The sequence below is a fragment of the Telopea speciosissima genome, chromosome 8 (genome assembly GCF_018873765.1).
Source record: "Telopea speciosissima isolate NSW1024214 ecotype Mountain lineage chromosome 8, Tspe_v1, whole genome shotgun sequence".
NCBI classification, from domain to species: Eukaryota; Viridiplantae; Streptophyta; class Magnoliopsida; order Proteales; family Proteaceae; genus Telopea; species Telopea speciosissima.
The window spans coordinates 24222196-24242523 of record NC_057923.1 but is presented as its reverse complement, the minus strand read 5'-3'; the positions used below and the strand labels follow the sequence as shown (position 1 = coordinate 24242523).

Sequence of the window (20328 nt, the reverse complement as noted above, 5' to 3'; positions counted from 1 at the left end):
CCCAAACTCCTCAATCGATGTCGAGCACGCCGGCCTTCCACCCGCCTTCTCAAGGGGCAGCAACACCGCATTAAAGTCTCCTCCCACAGCCCAAGGTAAAGTGTTGACCCTCGAGAAAAGCTCCAACCCCTCCCACATCTCCCTTCGTTCCATAACCGTGCACAGCCCATGGACAAAGGTGAGGATGAATGATACTGCATTAGCATCCACACACTCTAGGGAGACAAACTGGGGGTGCTCCTCCACCACACGAACCTGAACCGTGGCCTTCCAAAAAACCCAGATTCTATCAGACGTGTGCACCGCCTCCATCCCTACCCGGCTCATAATCAGTCGCGCCTGAGAAATCTGCGCTTTGGGCTCCGCAATGGCAACAATGTCAACTCTATGCAGACTTAGTAAAGTTTTCAGACGCCTAGAAGTAGGCTTATTCCCAATGCCCCGAGCGTTCCAAAAGAGACAACTCATCTGACATCTTGGGGGGAAGAATTCAGCGATCGCATAGATCTTGTAACTCGCCGGGAAAGGGCCTCAATAGCAGGCCTTCCTCTCCTTATCTTCTTAATTTTCTTCCGCTTGTAGACACAGGCAGCGCTTAAGCACACAGCATGAGATGGCAGCCGTCTCCCAGAATCGACACCAGCGTCCCCTGGAACCCTGTCGACTTCACCCCCCCTTGCAAAAGACCTGCGCAACCGACCAGCAATGGTTGCATGAAATTGCCTAAGGCTCACCAACACCGCCTCGCGGCTTTGCGTTGTCGGGGCAGCCTGGCCTGTCACCAGACTATCGTCCCTCCCTCTCAAGGCCACCTCACGGTCTTAAAAAAAAGGCACTGAGCCATCGCCAACCGACAGCGCATCAATCTCCTCCACGAGTGCAGCAGCACCTATAACACCATCGTCCCCAACCAAGCAGCTTTGCGCCACCAACTCAAGACCTCAACCTTCAGTACCCTCATCCACCGCCGCGGGTATACCAGGAGCTGCCGAGGGGATTTCCCCCTCTTCTAGCGGCAGCGCAGAACCCTCAGTGGCAAACTTCACTGGCGCAACGTCACCCACCGATCGAATCACCAAGACTGCAATGGCCACTATCAGCCTAGGCAACACCAGCGGCATCGCTGACGCCCTGCGCAACCTCCGAAAGCACCTGCAGGCCTACCGCCTGTCCCTCCACAGCCCTCCATCGACCCCTTCGTCTTGCCCTTCTTGTTGGCTTAGCCGGGGCTTGCTGCCCAGGCGAAACATCCATCCCTTGCACACTGTTGGAGGGCCCCTCTCCCCTGGGAATGAAGACCCCTTCACTGGTTCTGCCATTTGCCACATCCCTTGCCGCGGCAGAATTAACCTGCATCGTCTCAACCCCGGCAGCCGGAGGCCCCTCCCCCTCACAACCCTGTTTAGCCATTCTACACACCTCTACCACATGACCTACCTTCGAGCAGACCACACAGTACGAGGGGACCCTGTCAAAGACCACCTTCTGGTAGAAACCCTGTGAACCGCAACCAATCCACACCTTTGAAGGGAGGGCCTCACGCAAGTCGACTTCAACGCAGAACCGAGCTTCAACTGTGCGAGTGCAATTCGCTGTGGCGGCATCAACCTTCAAGAATCGCCCAATTGTTCCAGCGATTGAGACCAAAAAGTTGCCCTGGTAAAAGTTGACAGGCAGTCCCGGCATGGAGACCTAGACTGGAACGAAAGGAGATTCCCAACCAGACACAAATTCAGAGGTCCATTTCATAAATCTCAGCAGGTAGCCCTTGATGTGTGTTTGAGCCTTCAGCCACACCTTCACGTAGTCTGCCGAGGTCGAAAACCGAAGGAGGACATGCCTCGGGTCCAAAGCGGAGACAACGACATCCCCTTGCAAAAACAACACTTTCTGCAGATGTTCCTTAATTGCAAACAAGGAAGGCCTGCCGTGGCTGCACTTTGCGATTAGTGTCCCCGAGAAAGCCCTCTCCGACAGCGCGACCTCCTCCTTGGAGAAAAAGACAGCCGGAGCTCCATAGAACGCAGATGGCTTCTTCACCTCGATAGCGACAGAGGGTACCGCCAGTGACTTAGACACAGCTGCAGCGAAAGAGAGAGGCTGGGCTCCACCAGCGACAGCCCCTGGTGGGGGATCAGGAGGGCGCTTCTCCCAAGAGGGGGAAGAAGCCATGGCCAAACCCTCGAAAACGACAAGGCTTATCGTACGCCACCAGAGCATAGTGTACACCTTAATGTGAAAAACGAGAATTACAAATCATTTGCTTTAAAAAAAAATAACTGAACAAAGTCTTCTTATCGCCTTGCCGCCTTGCCAACTATGCATCTAAGTAATGTAACATTGTCCTAGTATGCAATAATTTGGGGGCTTTAGGAAAAATCCTGACAAGATGTAATATAGCATCTAAATAAGACCTATACCTGGTCTTACTGATCCGTAGGATTGGAGCATGGGATATTTATTTATGTAGTACTTTGGTGGTAAACAATGGCTTCTATCAAATGTTCAAGTTATTCTTCTTTCTTGTTTGTTTCAGGCTGTTATTGTTCGTCCCTTATATGCAGTAAGCGCTCTCGTTCGATTTGCTGAGGAGCCTCAGATGTTTGCGATTGAATTCAATGATGGTTGTCCTATTCATGTAAGTATCAGTAATTCATTCTGATTCATGTATTCAGAAACTGTCTAATATTTATGGATTGAATTTCAGGTCTATGCAAGCACTTCTCGTGATAGCTTACTTACTGCAGTGCGGGATGTTCTGCAAACAGAAGTAGGCAGATGTCTTCTCTTTTCAGTAATGGTTGAGTTCATTACATATGGGATAGAATTTGATCCAAGATTTGACAATCTCCACTGTGCTATTGATTTTAGTACTTTATGATCTTACCAGATAGATTGTTTAATTTTCCATTATAAGTGGTGTGTTCTTGATCTACTGTCTGCAGGGCCAGTGTGCAGTCCCTGTATTGCCAAGGTTGACTATGCCTGGTCATCGTATTGACCCTCCTTGTGGAATAGTATATTTTCAAATGCAACAATTTCCTGTTGGAGTACAATGCACCATTGCTGATATGGAAAGCGCATCCATGCATTTAAAACATTTAACTGCAGCTGCCAAGGATGCTGTTGCTGAAGGTGGTTCCATTCCTGGGTCTAGAGCTAAACTATGGCGCAGAATTCAGGAATTCAATGCATGTATACCTTATAGTGGAGTGCCTCCTTATATTGAAGTACCTGAGGTGACTTTGATGGCCTTAATTACAATGCTTCCAGCAACACCAAATCTGCCTCCAGAATCACCTCCCCCACCGCCTCTATCCCCTAAAGCTGCTGCAACAATTATTGGTTTTGTGGCATGTCTACGCAGATTGTTGGCATCCGGAAGTGCTGCTTCACATTTGATGTCATTCCCTGCTGCTGTTGGAAGAATAATGGGTCTTATTAGAAATGGTTCAGAGGGTGTAGCAGCTGAAGCTGCAGGACTTGTTGCTGTATTAATTGGTGGTGGTCCTGGTGATACAAGTATATTGACAGATACAAAAGGAGAACGACATGCTATGTTTATGCATACCAAGTCTGTCCTATTTGCACATCAGAATTATGTTACCATCCTTGTCAACAGGCTGAAGCCTATATCAGTGTCACCTTTGTTGTCAATGTCTGTTGTGGAAGTTCTTGAGGCTATGCTATGTGATCCCCATGGTGAAACTACTCAGTATATCACCTTTGTTGAATTATTACGCCAAGTGGCTAGCTTGCGGCGTCGATTGTTTGCACTTTTTGGACATCCTGCTGAAAGTATTAGAGAAACTGTAGCTGTGATTATGCGTACAATTGCTGAAGAAGATGCAATTGCAGCAGATTCTATGCGTGATGCTGCCTTGCGTGATGGTGCCCTGTTAAGACACTTGTTGTATGCCTTTTTCCTTCCTGCTGGTGAGCGGCATGAAGTTAGTCGACAGCTGGTAGCTCTATGGGCAGATTCTTATCAGCCTGCTCTTGATTTATTGTCAAGGGTTCTCCCTCCTGGGCTTGTCGCTTATTTGCACACCCAGACTGATGGGATTTACGCTGAAGATGCACAAAGCATGCTTAATCAAGAAGCACCTTTGACTAGGAGAAGACAGAGACGCATACTTCAGCAAAGGAAAGGTCGGGGTATGAGAAGCATAGCAACCCAGGAACATGCTTTACCTTCTGTTAATCAGGTTGAACCTGCTAACACAGACTTGCAGGTAAATGCTACTGCTTTTAGAGGGCCAGACCAAAAACACTCTCAAGATGTGAATCCTGGACAGGTTCCACCCTTATGTTCCTCTACTACAGGAGGAAACGTTTCTAATGAGTCATATTCTCCTGGGTTCCTGCAAACTGACCAATCAGCTACTGTTGCTTCTATTGATGCTTCATTAACTAATTCCCAGACATTGGATTCAAATGGTTCAAATTCAGTTGACTCTGATCCCAATATGGTCAGTTCCTCAAATTGTGGCCTCCCTGCCCCTGCTCAGGTTGTTGTGGAGAACACACCGGTTGGATCTGGCAGGCTCCTCTGTAACTGGCCTGAATTTTGGCGAGCTTTTAGTCTAGATCATAACCGGGCAGACTTGATATGGAATGGACGCATCAGACAAGAACTAAGAGAAGCTTTGCAAGGTGAGGTTCATGGGTTAGACGTTGAGAAGGAACGCACAGAAGATATTGTACCTGTTGGTGTAACAACTGAAGTTTTGACCGGGCAAGATAGTGTCCCTCAGATATCATGGAACTACACTGAGTTCTTTGTTAGCTACCCGAGTTTGTCCAAAGAAGTTTGTGTTGGTCAGTATTATTTGCGTCTGCTTCTGGAAAGTGGCAGCAGTGGTAGGGCACAGGATTTTCCTCTTCGTGATCCAGTTGCATTCTTTAGAGCTCTGTATCACCAATTCTTGTGTGATGCGGACATAGGTCTAACAGTGGATGGTGCTGTTCCGGATGAACTAGGCTCATCTGATGATTGGTGTGATATGGGAAGGTTAGATGGTTTTGGCGGTGGTGGAGGCTCTTCAGTTAGAGAGCTTTGTGCGAGGGCAATGGCAATTGTATATGAGCAGCATTATAAAACAATTGGCCCATTTGATGGTATTGCTCATATTACAGTTTTGTTGGATAGGACTGATGATCGAGCTTTGAGGCACCGTCTACTTCTTCTTCTAAAGGTAATGTTACCAAAAGGATTTGTAGCAACAATTTTTTTTTTTCTGGACTTTACTTTGTGTTATTAGGCCATTTTAAAATTTTATTTGATTCTATCTTGCAGTTTATTTTGCCAATGAAATCCTTTAACAGGTGTTTTAAACTAAGAACCTACTATTTGAACTTGTTAAAACAGTGTATTACCCGATAGGGGTATAATTGTCCTTTTTTATGTTCTTCCCTTAGCCGACTCTTATTAGGAATTCCTAATTAAAATGGGTAAAGGTTGCTTTCCTATGTCTAGTTTGAATCAAGGTAACTCTTTTGAATATAAATAAAAGGCTTGGTGATCCATATTGGTCACTCAAGCATTCATTTCTACAGGACTTCTAACATGGTATCAGAGCCAACTCTGATCTAGGAAGAAGTTCTCTCAGTTTTTTGGTTTTTTTTTTCTTCCTCTCCCACAGTTTCTGGTTTCTCCCTTCTCCACCACTCTCGGCTCCTCTCTCTCACTCAAGGCAGCACCTATGAGGTGATCTAATGAAGATTTAGATGCTGCCCTCCAATTCACCTTATTGAAGACTGAAGATTACTGGTGTGGCCTACTGCCGGCAGGTTCCCTCCACCATTGGAGCTCAAGCTCTTCCTACAAAGCTGAAGATCGACTTCTGTATTTTTCTGGAGATTGGTTCCTACTATTCCTGACTTATTGTTCACTACCATAGGGACTTTCGATCCAAATTTGTGCCTTTTCTGACGGCTAAATTTTTAGGAATTTCAAAACCCATCTGTTATACACTCTGGACATCATGTCTGATCTTACTTCAGCTGACTCAGAGGGATCCACTCCTTTGGAGTACCTTCCTTTTGCTTCTCCCACTAAATTAGATGGGACTAATTACTTGATGTGGTCAAGGTCCACTTACTGAGTTACCTCACTATTGCTGGCCGTGGCTACATAGGACACCTTACATGCAACCTTCCCAAACCTGTTGAAGCAGGTGCTGCACTGGATCGATGGTTATCTCATGACTCTATGGTAATGTCATATCTTATCCATTCTATGCATTCTTTCATTGCACCTGATTACCTTCTCAGACACTGCTGTTCAGATATGGAAGGCTGCAAAGGATACGTATTCCCAGGTTGGGAATGATGCTCAGGTATATGAATTACATGTGAAAAAAAATCATGATACTAAATAGAATGAGTTGACAATCTCTCAATATTATGCTGAACTTCGCAAGTGCTGGCAATAACTTGACCATTACTCTGATTATCAGCCCACTACTGCTACTGATATTGCTGGAAACATGTTGATAAAATTAGGGTTTATGATTTTTTGGCTGGCCTTAATGTTGAATACGATCTAATTAGAGTTCAGATTCTCAGCAAGGATCCTTTCCCTACTTTGGAATAGTCCTATGCATTAGTTCATATTGAAGATTGACGACGTGCAGCTATGCTCCATACTACACCTCTGGATCAATCAGCTCTAGACACTGGGACTGCTTCAAATTCTCCTATTGCTGAAGCTTCTAAATCTGAAAACGCAAGCCATCAAATGTGAGCATTGTGGTAAGTTGTGGCACACTAAGGCCACATGTTGGAAGTTGCATGGTAAACCAGCCTACTTTGAAGCTAAGCGTGCTGCTTGTGGGAAATCGAAAAACAAAGCCAATCTTACTGAGGCTGTCACTACTACTCCTACTACTGGCACTGGACTATCTAAGGATGAACTTCAGGATTTCCGTCGTATGTTACAGGCTTCTGCTATTTCTACTACATCGACTCCTGCCAGTTCTTCCACCACTCCAGGTTCAAATTTTGCCCACTCAGGTATTTCATTTGCTGGTCATTGTGCATCGATAGTCTCTTCTCCCTGGATCATAGACTCCGGTGCCACTGATCACATGACTGGATCCTCCAGCCTATTTCATCGTTATACTCCTACTTCTGGTAATTGGTAAAGATAAAGTTCGAGTAGCTGATGGTTCTCTCTCTTCTTTCTCTGGGAAAGGATCTATCAGTTGCTATCCTTCTTTAACTTTATCCTCTGTTTTATATATCCCTAAATTTACCACTAATCTTCTATCCATCAGTAGTCTTACCCGTGACTTAAATTGCAAAGTAACTTTCTTCGCTTCACACTGTTTTTTTCAGGATCTAGCAACGGGGGCGACGATTGGATGTGGTAAGATGCATGGTGGATTGTACCTGATTGATGATGGGAGGTCGACTTCACCACAACTTCCTTCTCCTATTCATCAAAGCTCATTAGTCTCTTCTGAACTTCAACAATGGCATAAACGACTCGGTCATCCACCTTTAGGAACTTTATCTTTTTATTTCCAGCATTAGTTAAACAATTTAATAACGACGGTTTTTTTGTGAAGCCTGTGTTTTGGCTAAACAACATTTTTCCACTTATTCTATTTCTAATAAAAGAAGTTCTTCTCCTTTTAATCTTGTTCACTCTGATGTATGGGGACCTAGCCGTAATCCCCTCTCTGCCCATCGTTGGCTTGCTTCTTTTATTGACTGTCATTCTAGGAGTATATGGGTATATTTAATGCATAACAAAAGTGATGTTTTTTCTTGTTTTCAAAATTTTCATAAGATGGTTCAGACTCAATACATTGCCACTCTCAAAATATTGAGGAGTGACAATGGCAAAGAATATATGGATGGTCGGTTCCAATATTACCTTGCTGCCCATGGAATACTCCATCAGACCAGTTGTGTCGATACCCTAACCCAAAATGGTGTGGCTGAAAGAAACAACCGCTACCTCCTTGAGGTGGCTTGGGCTCTTATGTTTGCCCATTTTGTTCCTTCCCAATATTGGGGAGATGCTGTCCTTATTGCCGCCTATCTCATTAATAGGCTACCTACCCGAGTCCTTGACTCATAAACCCTTGCTACTTTATTACAGGGCTCTTCTTCATTTATTGTTCCCCCGAAAGTTTTTGGTTGTGATGTTATGCTAGGGATACCAGATTCCTAGGCAAACTTGAACGTCGTGGCATTCCTTGTATTTTCTTGGGATATTCTCCATCCCAAAAGGGTTATAAATGTTACCATCCCCCTACCCGTCGTACATTGGTCAGTATGGATGTTGTCTTTCATGAAGCTCTCTCCTATTATTCTTCTACACACCTCTTCAGGGGGAGAATTTCAGTGAAGATGTGTTGGTTGAACTTCCTGTTCAGAACCAGCCGAATATTGACCCCACCCCTCCTCCCCCTCCTACTCCTTCCCTACCTCCTCATGATGCCGCAGAGGATTTTCCACAGGGGGAGATCTTAGATGCTGAAAATCCTATTATTGAACATCCTATTCAGGGGGAGTTGACTCCAATCCAAAAAACTATTGAGAAATATTAGAAGAGAATTAATGACTCTAACCTCCAAACATACCAGAGAGGACATTCCAAAAACAAGCAGCTTCCATCTACTATAGTACCAGTACCCATCCAGTTGTTGGCTCTTGAACCAGATCATTCTCCAGGTAACATCTCTTCTCCTGACCTATCTATTGCTCATCGCAAAGGTATTCAGGCTTACACTCAACATCCTATTTCTCATGTAGTCTCTTATGATTCACTGTCTCCATCCTTTCGTACATTTGTCTCTTCTTTTTCTTTTGTTTGTATTCCCCAGAATTGGTAGGAAGCTCTTATAGATGGAAAGTGGAAGGTAGCAATGATGGAAGAAATGAAAGCCTTATAAAAGAATGATACATTGGAGCTTGTGGTTCTTCCTCCAGAAAAGAAACCAGTTGTATGTAAGTGGGTGTTTGTGGTGAAACAGAAGGTAGATGGTATTGTGGATCGATACAAAGCACGATTAGTGGCAAAGGGATTTACTTAAATTATGGGATCGACACCAGGAGACCTTTGCACTGGTTGCAAAGCTGCACACTGTTAGAGTACTACTATCTTGTGTAGTAAATCTGGGATGGGAATTGCAGCAGTTAGATGTGAAGAATGCCTTCCTCCATGGAGAGCTTGACGAGGAAGTATATATGGATATTCCACTAGGTTTCTCATGTGATAAGACTAGCGGCAAGGTATGTAAATTGAAGCGTGCTTTATACGGGCTGAAGTAGTCACCCCGTGCATGGTTTGGACGGTTTCACAGGGCTATGGTTTCTGTAGGATATAAGCAGAGTAATGCTGATCATACTCTGTTTATAAAAAGGAATGGTGAAAAAATAACATTCTCATAGTTTATATGGATGACATTGTGGTTACCGGGAATGATAATGATGAGCTCAACAAGTTGAAGACTTTCCTTGGTCAAGAATTTGAAATAAAGGACCTGAGAAACTTACAATACTTTCTAGGGATAGAAGTTGCTCGCTCCTCTTAGGGCATCTTTCTTTCTCAAAGAAAGTATATCCTAGATTTGTTGGCAGAGACTGGGATGTTAGGGTGTCATGCATCTGATACACCTATGGAAGCTACTTGGCTCAAGGAAAAGGAGGGTGAGTCTGTTGACAAAGGTCGTTATCAGAGATTGGTGGCAAGCTTATTTATCTATCTCATACACGCCCAGACATAGCCATTACTGTTAGTATGGTCAGTCAGTTCATGCATGATCCATATTCTTCTCACATGGATGCCGTTCTTCGAATTCTCCGGTATTTGAAGTCAGCCCCGGGAAAAGCAATTCTTTTATCTCCTCATGGCCATCTTCGTGTTGAAGCATATACTGATGCTGATTGGGCTGGATCCTTTGATAGAAAGTCCATCTCCGGCTACTATTCATTTGGTGGAGGAAACATTGTCACATGGTGTAGTAAAAAGCAAAACGTAGTGGCAAGGTCTAGTGTTGAAGCAGAATTTTGTGCTATGGCACAGGGTATTTGTGAATTGTTATGGCTCAAAGGCTTATTGCAAGATCCTGGTGTTCCTGTCCGTCTTCCTAGGATGTTGTATTGCGACAACAAGGCTGCCATTAGCATTGTTCACAATCCAGTCCAACATGATCATACCAAGCATGTGGAGGTTGATAGGCACTTTATCAAAGAGAAATTGGAAGAAGGGTTGATCTGTGTTCCTTTTGTGAAGTCAGTTGACCAATTGGCTGATGTGTTCACTAAGGGATTAAGTGGAAAAGTTTTTCATCCTATTCTAGTCAAGTTGTGCATGTTTGATATTTATGCTCCAACTTGAGGGGGAGTGTTAAAACAGTGGATTACCCGATAGGGGTATAATTGTCCTTTTTTATGTTCTTCTTCCCTTAGCCGATTCTTGTTAGGAATTCCTAATTAGAATCGGCAAAGGTTGCTTTCCTTTTCTTGTTTGAATCAATGTAACTCTTTTGAATATAAATAAAAGGCTTGGTGATCCATATTGATCACTCAAGCATTCAGTTCTAACAGGACTTCTGACAGAACTACATATGTATTTGTTGGTTAATTTTGCCAATCTTGGTTGAAAAGCTAAATGTGCTTATTTTGTTTACTTCTCCGTTTAAAATATTCTGTAAATTTTTGGAGTACTTCTATGTGTTTCTATGTTTTTTTGTACATCTTAAGATTCATTTTTCTGTAATTCTATTTCTAGTCTTTTCTGATTTTAGAGTACTGTTTCCCATAACTGCAGGTGTTAATGAAGGTTTTGTCAAATGTAGAGGCTTGTGTATTGGTTGGTGGATGTATACTAGCTGTAGATCTTCTGACAGTAGCTCATGAAGCTTCAGAAAGAACCTCTATTCCTTTGCAGTCTAATTTGATAGCTGCTACTGCTTTCATGGAACCACTAAAGGAATGGACGTTTATTGACAAGGATGGTGTACAAGTTGGACCTGTGGAAAAGGATGCCATCAGAAGGTTTTGGTCAAAGAAGACCATTGATTGGACAACTAAGTGCTGGGCTTCTGGGATGCTTGAGTGGAAGAGATTGCGTGATATTCGTGAACTTCGTTGGGCATTGGCCACTCGTGTTCCTGTCTTCACTCCGTCTCAGGTAGTTTTAGGTTACGTTCATTGGTCACTAATCATAAGTTGCACTTGTTATTGTTCATAGACAGAATCTGTATAGGTATAACCTTCTTGTGGAGGTGGGTGTGCAGTTGTTTCTACAGAGGATTGAACTCTATGTAAAGAGTTTGTTTATTCTTTGTATTCCTAATTTTTTTTTTATATTCAAGTTTGAACTCTGGTTTTCCTAATGTTGAAATGCTTTATTGGAGGGGTAGTTTGGTATGGTTTTAGTTCCTCTCCACTGGATACTCATTTTTCTTGTGTTGTTTCATAGCATAATGGTCCTTTTTTTTTAGGGTGGGGGGGAGGTTGAAATGCTGGCATTAAAATATTCTGTAAGACTGTAACATAACAAACACATAAATATTTAATGATGGTGCTTGTGAAATTTGTATGTCTTGATCATGTTGAGACTTTCCACCAGATATTCTCAGAATGCAGTATGATATTGTGGTACACGGAAGGTGGAAACTAAAAAATAAAGATCCAGCTATTAATGCCTGGAACTGAAAATCTTATTCATGGCTTAGTAAGCACATAAATTTTGATGATGGTGGATGGAGAACTCGTGGAAAGCTTTTCGACTAAGTTGAAATTTGCCATGGGACTTCCTCAGAATGCAGTATGATTCTGTAGTACATGTCAGGCTATATAACTTTAAACATTAAAAGTTATATTGATTTGGCTGCTATTTTGCATACGGAATGACCACGAAGTGTAAATGCCTAAAAGTGTACATTTGCATTTGTTTCTTAACATTTGGAGTAGATGCTTCCATATTTTTCCAGATGATGTACTTCTTATAACTTAAAAGGCTCAAATCTTGTATTCAGGTGGGAGGTGCTGCATTGTCCATCTTACATAGCATGGTATCTGCACATTCTGATCTGGATGATGCAGGAGAAATAGTAACACCAATACCAAGAGTAAAAAGGATCTTGTCAAGCCCACGTTGCCTTCCATATGTTGCTCAGGTAAATTGTCATTTATTGAATCTAGGGTGTATAAAATTTTATTTGCCATATCAAATGTTAGTTTTTTCTATTATACCAACATAAGGGCAAATAGAAGGTTCGAGCTGCCAGGGCAAATGCTCGGGTTCGAATCTTGAGGGTGGCCACTTTGATAAAAAATAGTTAGGAGCGACTCCAAACAAACCCCTCCCAGTACCCTGCATAGGCGGGATCAGCACTGGGTAATGGCCCTTTTTTGTTTTTTCAATAGATAACAGTCTGTGCTATAGTTTTCTCCACGTAAAAATTATACCAGTGTGCAGCTTAGGTTTTCTTTACAAGGAACCATTCACCATGTATACACATGTTGGACATATCCTGTGCCAACATAAAGGATGTAATCAACTACAGTAATTAGTTTCAGTTCAAAATCATTAGTTTAGGGTTAGATCTGGCTTTGTTGTTTCATTGCCAGTTTTTGAACTAGTTCTAGTGATTTTCATGATTCTATAATTCCTCTTATGTTGTAATAGAATTTAATGACTTGATGAGTGCCTTGGTGGAAGCAAAATCTATCATATCCCTTAGTGTATTTGATTCTTCCCATTCTTGATATGATTTTCTATTAGTTATGATGTAAAATTTGAAATTATATGCTATTTTGAGTGGTATAGTTGAAGTTGTAAAAAAAAAAACGAGGGTTAGACCAAAATTTTTTTTTCCCTAGATTGAGTGGAATTGCAGCCCAGGATTATAGCTGGCCTCAAGTTGTTGGGAACTTGGGATAATGTTCGGTTGAGTTAGATATATTTTTGTTGGGGAATCGGGATAGTATATGTGCTGTTCACATCTCATGTTATACTTTCTTAATTGCTATTTAATTTTATTATGATGTCTTTTAGTCTTCTAAGGGTGTATATGTGGCTTATTTGTCTTTTTTCAAGGCTTGTCATTTATTTAACTGCTGAAAGTTCTCTTGTTCTAGTTTCAGCTTCTCCTTTACTGAAATGTTTTAGCATTCAAGCTTTCAAGTATATAAACCTATCTAGACTTTTGCCAGGGTTTTGACATTTGAATTGATAGTGCTATTGTCTTTCCATGTTTGAGATACATGTAGGCTATGCTTACGGGGGAGCCAAGTATTGTTGAGGGAGCTGCTGCTTTACTGAAAGCCATTGTTATGAGGAATTCAAAGGCAATGATGCAATTATACAGCACAGGTGCATTTTACTTTGCTCTGGCATATTTTGGATCTAATCTCCTCTCAATTGCACAACTCTTCTCTGTAACCCATATCCATCAAGCATTCCATGGTGGTGAAGAGGCAGCACTTTCCTCCTCACTACCTCTGGCGAAGCGTAGTGTGCTGGGTGGGCTTCTTCCGGAGTCCTTGTTGTATGTATTGGAGCGTAGCGGTCCAGCTGCATTTGCAGCTGCAATGGTTTCTGACTCTGATACTCCAGAGATTATCTGGACTCACAAAATGCGAGCTGAACATCTGATACATCAGGTAATTCATGAGACATGTCTGTTCTTTTACTGCCTCTTCTCATTTATCACTAACCAGAATTCCCTTCATTTCTTTTTGTCAGGTTTTGCAGCATCTTGGTGATTTTCCCCAGAAACTCTCACAATATTGCCATTCATTATATGATTATGCTCCTATGCCACCTGTGACATATCCAGAGCTAAGAGATGAGATGTGGTGCCATCGATATTATTTGAGGAACTTGTGTGATGAGATCCGTTTTCCAAATTGGCAGATTGTTGAACATGTAGAATTTTTACAGTCCTTGTTGGCAATGTGGCGTGAAGAGCTAACAAGAAGACCCATGGATCTTTCTGAAGAAGAAGCTTGCAAAATACTGGAGATATCCTTGGAAGATCTATCTGCAGATGATGCGAACGGAAGGCATCCTGTTGACATGGGTGAAGGGATTACAAGCACGTCTAAGCGAATTGAAAACATTGATGAGGAAAAGCTTAAGCGACAATACAAGAAACTTGCAATGAGATTCCATCCTGACAAGAATCCTGAAGGAAGGGAGAGGTTTCTTGCTGTACAGAAAGCCTATGAGCGCTTGCAGGTATTATTTGGTTCCTGATGTGCTGCAGAAAGCCATTCTAGTAGACTAGCTAAAGGATGTCCACTTGTTTACCATTGCATCTCATCAGGCTGGACATTACATTTATTAACTATCCCATAGTTTTTAAGGCAACTATGTGACTCATCACTCAAGGTGTTGGAGGGGTGTCCAGGTGCCCTAGGCGTACAGTACATGACTATATATGATATAGCAATGATAATTATGATAAAATATGCAGCATAGAAGCCATGTCAATGCAACATGATATAATTATGCTACTAATGACCTAATATGAGAAAATCGACATATAATAAACATAGTATAAGATATAATATAAGGATATTCGTCGAAAACCGAAGAAATGAACGTAAACTTGTGAAGTGTCAACAAGGCGTGCTGCCACCTTGACCCAAGAAAGAGCCTAGACGCATAGGCAACGCCTTGACAACTATGTTATCCCTACTGTCAAAATATTTACTTGAGGTTTCCTACTTGTCCAAAATTTGTTAACACGATTCTGAGTACAAGGATTTGAAAATTTTTCCTTCTTTGACATTGAAAATTCGAGTGGAGCAGCCACATTTACTTAAATTGTGTAATTTAGGCATTCGGTTCATAGGTATCTGAATGACATAACTTGGTCATTGATGTTAAGCTTGAGAATTGATGAAACTAATTTGGGAGAATGATTGCTTGTGTCCCTAGGGATCACAGCCAAGCTCATTTCCCACCCTTCTTTCCCCCATCTCTTCATTCCTTTTCTCTGTTTAGATTCCAGATTTCCCTACTTTGTTCTGTTTGGATCCATGTAGCCAACCCCATTAAGTTGGGATAAGGCTAAGTTTGTTGTTGTACCCTTGAGGCAGAATATACCTCATCTAAAACCCAAAATATATTCAACTTACACCACTCCCCCTCAAGTTGGTGCATATATATCACACTTCCCCAACTTGCACAAAACAGAATGAAACACTTTGCCATTGAGACCTTGGGTGAAGACATCTGTCGACTGATCTCAGATTGAACAAAGGGAATACATATAACTCCTTTTTTTTTTTTTTGGGTGAATAAAAAATTCATTACCAAAGAGAAAGAGAAATACAGCAGCCCTCAAATTTGGAGGGAGAGGAGAAGAGAAAAAGAAAATACACAATAGGCAAAGACTCAGACAGAAGAGTCAGAAGCCCGAAGAGAGATAGAGGTAAGCCCCCAAGAAACAACAGTGAGCCTGTCCCTTGGGGTATCAATACAATTGGTGGGGGGAGACGAGCCAAGTTTAGCTTTAATCTCAAAGAAAATGGAATCCCAAATTTGCTGATGAGAGCGGGATTTGGTCGTCCATTTTCTGATATTGCGTTCCATCCAAATATGATTGATGACAACACAAAAAGCCAGTTTTCCGACCGTGTCACAAAGGGAATGGCCACCAAAAGTCATATCAACCCAAACCCATTCTCTATCAAAAGGAAAAACCCTACGGTTTCTTGGCCAGCATTTTACGTGGATGCCTTTCCATATAGAGGATGAGAAAGGACAAGCAAAGAAAAGATGGTTTGAGTCCTCAACCGCAGTCCAACAAAGATCACAGTTGGGGGAGACCGCAATATGCCGGTGCCGAAGGAAGGACTGCATTGGAAGACCCCAAACTGAAAAAACTCTCCATGTCGTAAAGCAGTGGTGGAGGATGTGGTGCTTGAACCAAACCAGATTCCTCCAAGGGACAAGAGGGCTGCGCGAGCGGATGTGATCCCAAGCAGCTTTGGAACTGAAGGAGCCCGAAGAATTCGGCAGCCAAGTAACACAATCACCTCTATTATGGGGTCTCCTAGAGATAGTAGGCAAGATATTCCAAATATTATTAAGCGCAGGGCTGGAGGAGGACGGGGCAGACCAGCCACTCGGATAAAGAATATCAGCCACCAAAGAGGTTCGAGAGAGACCAAAACCATAGATAGTTCTAGAGCTGATTTGATGAAGTATTCCCAACGGGTGTCAATGATCAAGCCATAGCGAGGTGGATGCTCTGTCGCCAATGCAAGAGTGGATAGCTCCAAGAACAGAAGAGCAATTACCAAACCCAAGAAGCATCTGAAGAGGCTGAGACTGTCCAAATTGAATCGGATCAGAGAAGGCCCAAGTAAATCCAATCCACCCAAATACTCCTTTGTCTAGAAGCAATCTTCCATATTAGTTTGATTATGCCAGTGGAATTCACCTCCTTTATCCTTCTAATGCCCAAACCTCCTTCTCCAGCGGAAGACAAACTGAAGCCCAACTAATGGGCTGGAGAAATCTTGTAGAATTAGAACCTTTCCAAAGGAAAGAGGACATAAGGGATTCTAGAGACTTGGTGGTGGAGTGAGGAAGCCCATAGATCCCAGACCAACAAATGTTGCAAGATTGCAAAACTGATTTGATGAGAAGCAAATCTACATATAACTCCTACATATGTAGATTGTCTAGAAGCAATCTACATATAACTCCTTGATCCAGCTTCTCCTTGATAAAATGATAGTCTATCTCTATATTCTTTGTCCTGTCATGTTGAACTGGATTGTTTGAAATACTAATAGCTGATTTGCTATCACAGTACAACAGCATTGGAGAGTGAGTTCTAACACCAAGATCCGCAAGGAGATCCTTAAGCCACAACAACTCACATTGACATGTGTCATAGCACGAAATTCAGCCTCTGCACTAGACGGAGCAACAACAGCTTGTTTCTTGCTATGCCAAGTCACAAGGTTGCCTCCTACAAATGTACAATAACCGGAGGTGGACCTTTCATCATCAGGAGACCCTACCCAATTGGCATCAGTAGAGGCTGCAACATGTATGTGACTACAACAACAACAACAACTCAGTCTTATCCCAACTAAATGGGGTCGGCTACATGGATCCATTCAAAATAAAGTAGAGAAAACTAAGGTCCTCACAAAAGGAAAGGAAAGTAAAAGGAATGAAAAGTAAAAATGAAAAAATGGGATAAGAAATGTGGGTAATGGGAAATGAAAAATGAAAAATGAAAGTAAGAGGGAAGAGGATAGCCCAGGAAATCAGGAAAATCTCAGTTACATGGTGTTGATAACGATCCTTGCCCTCCAATAGGATCTTTTTGAGGTCATACTTGGCACAAGACCCAGACTATGCAAGTCATTCTTCACAACCTCATCTATGGTCATTTTAGGCCTGCCCCCTGCTCGTTTAGCTCCTTCAATCGGCATCAGATCACTTCTCCTTACTGGGGCGTCCCTAGGCCTCCGTCATACATGGCCAAACCACCTCAGATGACATTCTAAGAGCTTGTCACTGATCAGGGAAACTCCCACATCAGCTCTAATACGATCATTCCTTACTTTATCCTTCCTAGTTTTGCCGCACATCCATCTTAACATCCTCATCTCTGCAACATCCAATTTAAACCGCAATATCTTAACATTCATGTGGACTATGAGATGAAAATAGAACCCCTTTTCTTGGAGCTTATTTCAATTACTTTCGAAAACGATACACAACATCCAAGTGAGTGGAGTATGGATCATGCATATATTGACTCACCAAACTCACAATATGAGCAACGCCTGGCCGAGTATGGGAGAGATATATCAACCTCCCAACCAATCATTGATAACTTCCTTTGTCAACCGGCTCACCATCTTTGCCCTTTAGATTTGTGTTAGCTTCAAGAGGAGTACCAATAGGTCGACAACCAAGCATTCCGGTCTCGGATAAAAGATTTAAGGTATACTTCCTTTTAGAGAAGAAAATTCCCTTAGAGGAGTGAGCAACTTCGATTCCAAGAAAGTACCACAATTGCCCTCACCCGGCTACCCCAAATTTTTGATCTCAAACTCTTGACCCAAATAGGTTTTCAATTTAGCTATTTCAGTTGGGTCACTTCTAGTGAGGATAATGTCATCAACATAAACGATGAGAACGGTAATGTGGTCACCAGGCCTCTTAATGAACAAGGTGTGATCGGCATTACTTTTTGTGTATCCGGCTGTGACCATAGCCTTATGAAATCGCCCAAACCAAGCTCTAGGGGACTGCTTCAGCCCATATAATGCACGCTTCGGTTTACACACCTTTCCTTGAGTTTCGTTACTTAAGAACCTTGAGGAACTTCCATGTATACCTCATCTTCAAGTTCGCCGTGGTGGAAGGCATTTTTAACATCAAATTGCTACAGTTCCCAACCCAAGGTAACAACACATGAAAGGATAACTTGAAGGGCGTTCAGCTTTGCAACAGGTGCAAGTGTCTCCTGGTAGTCAATCCTATATGTTTGAGTGAACCCTTTTGCAACCATCCTGGCTTTGTATCGATCCACTATTCCATCAGCTCTTTATTTCACTGTATACACCCATTTGCTGTTAGAGTTGTTAGAAGAAGGGTGGTTTTGGAACTAGCTTGATGTCTAGTTTCCTCCTTATGTAATTTCTGTTTTTTATCCTTTGTTATCTCTTACCTCCCTAGGGAGTTGAATGTAATTATCTTTTAACTAGTAATGAAGTTATTTAGGTGTGTTGAGAAGTCTCTCAACACACAAAAGTTCCCACCGAAATACACTCCTCTCTTTTCTCTTTGTCTCCATCTTCTTCTTCCTCCAATTTCTTCTTCCTTTCCTACTTGCTTCCCTAACATTAAACCTTTACTTGGTATCAGAGCTAAGGGTTTGAGAGTCGCATCGGCCTTCTTGTTTCTATTTTTTTTCCCTTCCTTTGGAATCCTAGAACTCAAGGGGTTCCAAGGAAGAGGTCCCTATGTGAATACCTTGCTGCAATTGTATGAGATAGGTTCTATACAACCTATTTCAGTGATTAAAAAGGCTCTTTGAGCTGCATTGAAGATTACATGAAGTTTTGAAGGCAACCACGATTCTGCTAGGGTTTCTGCCAACTCTCTGTTGCAGTGCCTGGTTTGTCTACATCTTGGCATGTATTTGGCTCTTGAAGCAGCTCACTAGCATCGTTTTTTGGTCCTCTTTGTGCCTCCTATGCTCTCCCTTTCCGGATGTTGCTTGCATTTGAGTATAACTCAGTTTCGTGAAGGTTCTTCTCTGCCCAGGTAAACCCGATATTGCTGGAATCTTCTTGCTCCTTTTTGAGCATAATGGGCTTCTTTTGCTGCTGTGGAGTGATTTTGGGCACCTCTATTTGAGGTTTTGGCACTAATTTGAGGAGTTCTTTATTTCTGAAAATGTTGGAGTGAAGTTCTGTTTAGTTTTTTTACTTCACCTCTACCGTACTGGAATATTCTTCTTATGTTGGAGTCGTTATTTGGGTTGAGTGTGTCCTCCCCATTTGGATTGGTATCCTAGTTTATGGTCAAGTGTCTCTTCCCCTACAAGATGGGAGATTCTTCGACTTCTGGGCTTGGTTCAGCTGATTCATAGCCCACTCCAATGGCTCCTCAGCTTGTATATGAGAACTCACATCCACCGATTTCCATTGTTAAGCTTGACAACACTAATTACTTGTATTGGTCACATTCAGTGAAGCTATCCCTTAGGAGTAAAGGGAAGCTTGGGTATATTACAGGTGCTATTAAAGCCTCAGAGGTTGGCTCTCCTACCTATGAGAAATGGGAGACCGAAAATTCTATAGTAATGACATGAAGCTCGAGATTGGGAGAAGATTTATGAGAAAAGAAACTGCCAAGGCAATTTGGGACAATGTCTCCCTGACATTTGACAGGGTAGGTGACTCCGCCAAGGTCTATCAACTCCACCAAAAAATTAATTCAATGAGGCAAGGTGACAGGACTATTTCTGAGTACTATAATGCCTATATTAGTCTCTTGGAGGAGTATGACCACTACAGGGATCTTCAATTGACCAACCCAGAGGATGAAGCAAAGGCGTATCGCACCCTTGAGAAGGAGCGTGTCTTTACTCTTTACTTGGTGGATGGTGGATGGAACCCTGATTATAAGCCAATCAGGCTTCAGATATTGGGCCGGTCCCCTCTTCCATCTCTTGATGAGGTTTGTAGCTACTTACAGAGTGGGGAGACTCAACGTGTTGCTATGGAATCAGCTTCCGTGTCATCTCTTGAGAAATCTCTGGGACACCTGTGGGGGTGGTAGAGGCCAAGGGCCTAACCATGGGGAAGACA

At 42.5% G+C, this 20328-nt stretch overlaps 1 protein-coding gene across 1 annotated transcript in view; it reads left to right on the top strand.

The window, feature by feature from the left end:
* LOC122672186 (dnaJ homolog subfamily C GRV2-like) overlaps positions 1-20328 on the top strand; it is a 146376-nt gene that overhangs the window by 48049 nt on the left and 77999 nt on the right. The window contains exons 6-12 of the mRNA XM_043869683.1: positions 2537-2638; positions 2708-2770; positions 2946-5198; positions 10790-11152; positions 12003-12143; positions 13240-13632; positions 13715-14209. Of these exons, the coding sequence (XP_043725618.1) occupies positions 2537-2638; positions 2708-2770; positions 2946-5198; positions 10790-11152; positions 12003-12143; positions 13240-13632; positions 13715-14209 (3810 nt within the window). The remainder of the gene's footprint in view (positions 1-2536; positions 2639-2707; positions 2771-2945; positions 5199-10789; positions 11153-12002; positions 12144-13239; positions 13633-13714; positions 14210-20328) is intronic.